Genomic DNA, 4,331 nt, shown 5'->3' on the forward strand with positions numbered 1-4,331 from the left:
AATAATAATGTTTAAAATTACAAATAATTAATTTATCCTTTTATAATTTTTTTTAATAACAAAAATAAGTACATAATATAAAAAAATAGTAATAGAAAATTCTAAAAACAATAAATACTCCTCGCAAGCATTTAATAACAAAACAATATTATTAAATGTTTAAATTAAATTAAAATTAAAAAAAAGACATTATAAAACGTTAAAACCCAAACCCAAACCCAAACCAGAAATCAATCTCTGCAAACCATCTCTTTCAAACACACACCTCTCACATACCAACATCATTCCGACCATATTACAACCAACCATTCGCCGTCGTTATAACAACCCACCGGAAACCACACCAGCCACCCCATGGGCAAGTACATAAAGAGGAGGAAGTCCAAGTCTTCTTCAAAGGAAGCATCTTTAATGCAAGTTCCGTCACTCGGTGGCGTTCTAACTCGTGCTAAAACCCTAGCTCTGCAACAGGCTGCCCTTGGTTCCTACATTCAGCTACGCAGTCGGCGGCTCGTGAAGCCGAATTCGCCCAAGAACCAAAAGGAGAGTTGTGGTCCGGCAAACCCTAATAAGCTGCGAGTGGTTAATTCGGCTGATTTGAAGGGCGGTGCTGAGAAATTGAATGTAAAGGATGTGGATTTTGGAGTTGGTGATGATGAAGATTCAATTGGGGAAAATGTATTGGAGATTGAAGCAAGAGGAAGGTAATTTATTTATTTTTTCTTTTTTTTTTGTCATAAGTTTTATTTTGATTAATTCGAATTTTATAATTAGTTAATTTTTTTAATACAAATTAGCAAATTAGGGTTCTTTTAACATTTTTTTTTATTAATTGCCTGCCCTGAATTCATTCTTATAATTATTATTTTTTGCTTAATGAATTACATTAATTAGGGTTTCTTTCTTGATTAAAAGATCAGCTTTTTTTAAAAAAAATTTTAATTTTTAATTTTTATAATCATGCTATCTTTGGTTAAGAAGCCATGTAACATCAACTTTTCAACAAATTTGTGGGAAAATTGAATGTGTGAAGTTTTGAGATATGAATTGATAAGCATGCCTAAAAACTAAAAAGTCTTTCTTTTTATTTATTTATTTTCTCTCATAATTTGATATTTTTCTAATACAAAAATAGCAAATTAGGATTTTTCCTCCTTCCTGCTATTAAATTTCATTATCAGAGGTAGGTGCTGTTTACTTACTTTTTTTATTTTTATTTTACCAAATCTTCTGCCAGATTTTGATTCTTAAATCAGTTTCTTTAATCATAATAGAAGAATTTTCTATTAAATGCATGTCATGAATTTTATTTTTACCTTTTTGCTCAATGGAATACAAAAGTTACTGTTTCTTAATTAAAAGATCAGTTTTTTTCTTTTCTTTTTTTTTTATTATTAGTCATGCTATCTTTGGTTAAAAAAGCCATAAAACATCAACATTTCATCAAACTTCTGGAAAAAAATGTGTAAAGTATTGAGATATGAATTGATAAACATGCCTAAAAGGTTATTTTATAAAAGGGCTTTTCAGCTCTCTGTCATCCTCTGTTTGTTTCAGTCTCTGCTTAAATGAAAAGAAAGTGAAGTAATTAAAAGTTATCTTTTTCTCACTATTATTTCTCCCCGTGTGTTTAAAAAGTTCTGTGTTTTCATGGAAGATATGACATCTGTTTTCTTAGTACATCAACTCTGTTTTCTGTGTTCATTTAGTGCTTCAATCATTGCTCCATTGTTAAGAATAAAAATCATATTCAGCATGAATTTAGGGTTCATATAGGTACAAGTTTCTGAATTTTTTGATATTTGATTGTTTCTTCTTATGCTGCAATCTTTATTGATCTTGAATTAGTGTTAAGTAATCATACTCCTTCTTGCTTAATTGGAAAAGTGTTGTTAAGATTGGTTGCATATCATTATTAGTCTTGATTTATGCTACTTTATTACCATTGAACCTTCTAATTTGTCTGTTTGCTTTGTTTAATTGTGCTGTGAAACTTGCAATTTGGCTTACTTTAAGAACTTATGTGGATGATCTAACAACATTAGATTATTAGTTTTCATCTGTAAAGGTATTTTTCATTGGTTTCTTTTTGTATATTATAATTTTGGTTCTTTATTGTAATATTAAGAATTATATACATGGTTATAGTTTGAATTTGCTTAACTCATTATATCTTGTGAAAAAATTTCCTGTGTTGTCTGTAATGTTTACTTAAAAACCTCTTTGGAACTTGTTATTCTCAGAATATTATTCCTTTCTTGTGACACTAGTTTGTCTCTAAAAGAAAAAAACATTCTACCAACTATTTAACCTTCGATTCTGCTATTGGAGTATTGTCTGCATGTGCTATTCTTGTTGTGTCATTACATATTACTTTAACTTTGTCTTTAAATGTTCTGAGGATCTTTTTTTTAACGATTTCTTTTTTCTTAATCGTGGTTCTTAATGAATAAGTGTTTTATAATTACTAAACTTTATAATATTGGCTGCATTGTGATTATAGGACTACTCGGGAGACCACACCATGCAGTTTGATTAGAGACCCTGATGCCATCAAGATTCCCAGCTCGTCCACAAAGTCAAAGAAGCCTGTCGAAGCCAAACACCGAGTACAAAATACAATGTACATGCAAATCCCATCAGGTAGTGAAATGGACGAGTTCTTTACCGGCCCAGAAAAGCTGCAGCAACAACTCTTTATTGAAAAGTATGTTTACTTCTTAATCTTAGAGGTGGCAAAATGGGATGGTCGGGTGGATTAGTCAACGGGTCAAATCGGGGTTCAGGTCAAACATGTAATTTTCAGCTAGTCGGTAGGATTTGGTGGTCGGAAACACTTTTTGCCCAAAATTTTATTTTATTTATAAATAACCCATGATTTATATGAATACAAAACTATATTTTGTAGTTGTTATGAAATACACTTTGTGCGAATTCTGACCCGTTTCTTTCTTTAGCTAATTCTTTATATTTGGAATTTTATCATAAATATCACTACTTCCCCACTTGGTCAATTCTTGTGTACATCTAAAGCATTAAAGATGAATTCTTGTCATGTTGTGTCATCATGTAGACGCCTTGCTTGCGGTGCGCACATATAATGTATATATGTGTGAACCCTTGGGTGGGCAAAAGTAAAATTGCACTAATTTTGACGTTATTTTACTAATCACGTGAAAATAACGTTAAAAGTGGCGGAAGGTTAATCAGGCATCATGTGGTGGCGTTGATAGCCGAAAGACAAGGGCACATGCACCAATCAGCCGGTGTCCCGATGATTGAGTGTTATGTGTCTTATGTCCAAGGCTTGATTCAAAACTACTATCGAGCCGGGGGTCTCACCGGAAGCAACCTCTCTATCCCTATGGGATAGAGGTAAGGCTGTCTACATCTTACCCTCCTCAGACCCTACCATAGCATTGCTATTGGTGGGATATACTGAGTACGATGATGATGATGATGATGATTTAATTTATTTTATTTTTGTAGGTACAACTTTGATCCTGTGAATGAGAAACCGCTTCCTGGACGTTACGAATGGGTGAAACTTGATGATACCAAGAAGAGTAGTTAATTAACTGCTAATCAGGTTTCATTTCGGTTTAGCACAATTGAAGATATGGGTAGGGTTAGATTTATTTAGATTTTAATCTTTATGTGAGGACAGTAGTCATTCTTAAACTCCCTTTATTCTTGTTTTCTTTGTAAAGAAAGAATCGGGACCCACCGAACCCGAGTGCAAAATGTAGATTAGAAGATCTGTAACATAAGAAAAAAAAGCTTCTAACAGTAACAGATCATCTACTAATAATAATAATAATAATAATAATGATGTTGATGTTGATGTTGATGATGATGATGATGATGATGATGATGATGATGATGATGATGATTGTTATCTATCTTTGCTTAAAGGGGGGATCCAATGACTTTAGAATAATGTTTTGTCCTTGTGATTATATATATCTTGTACTGTTGAAAACTTTGAAAGATCCCTTTTTTCCTGATAAAAATTGACCTTTTTTCCAACCTTTTTATCTAGTTATTAGGCTGAGGGGTGTGGGGGGCGCGAGTGGGGGCTCCAGCCAATAATATTGTGACGTGTGGCAGAGAGAGAAACTGGATAAGGGGGGTGTTGGAGCCCCCGTTGGAGCCCCTGGCCCTGGTGTGGAGGGGCTCCAGCAAGGGCTCCAGCGGATTTTTTTTTTATTTTTTTATAAATATATTCAAAAAACGTATTATTAAAAAAACTCATAAATTATTAAAAAAACACACATTAAAAAAAACACATTAATATCTAAAAATAAAATAAAAATTAAAGTACTAAAAAA

At 32.5% G+C, this 4,331-nt stretch overlaps 1 protein-coding gene across 1 annotated transcript; it reads left to right on the top strand.

The window, feature by feature from the left end:
• The first annotated feature begins 251 nt into the window (after positions 1-251).
• On the top strand, positions 252-4,039 carry LOC143600761 (cyclin-dependent kinase inhibitor 4-like). Its single transcript, XM_077078356.1, has 3 exons — positions 252-704; positions 2,504-2,707; positions 3,490-4,039. Exons 1-3 carry the CDS (start codon positions 355-357, stop codon positions 3,572-3,574), a joined length of 639 nt encoding a protein of 212 aa, XP_076934471.1. The 5' UTR covers positions 252-354; the 3' UTR covers positions 3,575-4,039.
• The last annotated feature ends 292 nt before the right edge of the window (positions 4,040-4,331 follow it).

This window comes from Bidens hawaiensis, unplaced genomic scaffold (assembly GCF_021521415.1).
Source record: "Bidens hawaiensis isolate Kalapana, Puna unplaced genomic scaffold, B.hawaiensis_p1.1 tig00054870_1, whole genome shotgun sequence".
Taxonomy (NCBI): domain Eukaryota; kingdom Viridiplantae; phylum Streptophyta; class Magnoliopsida; order Asterales; family Asteraceae; genus Bidens; species Bidens hawaiensis.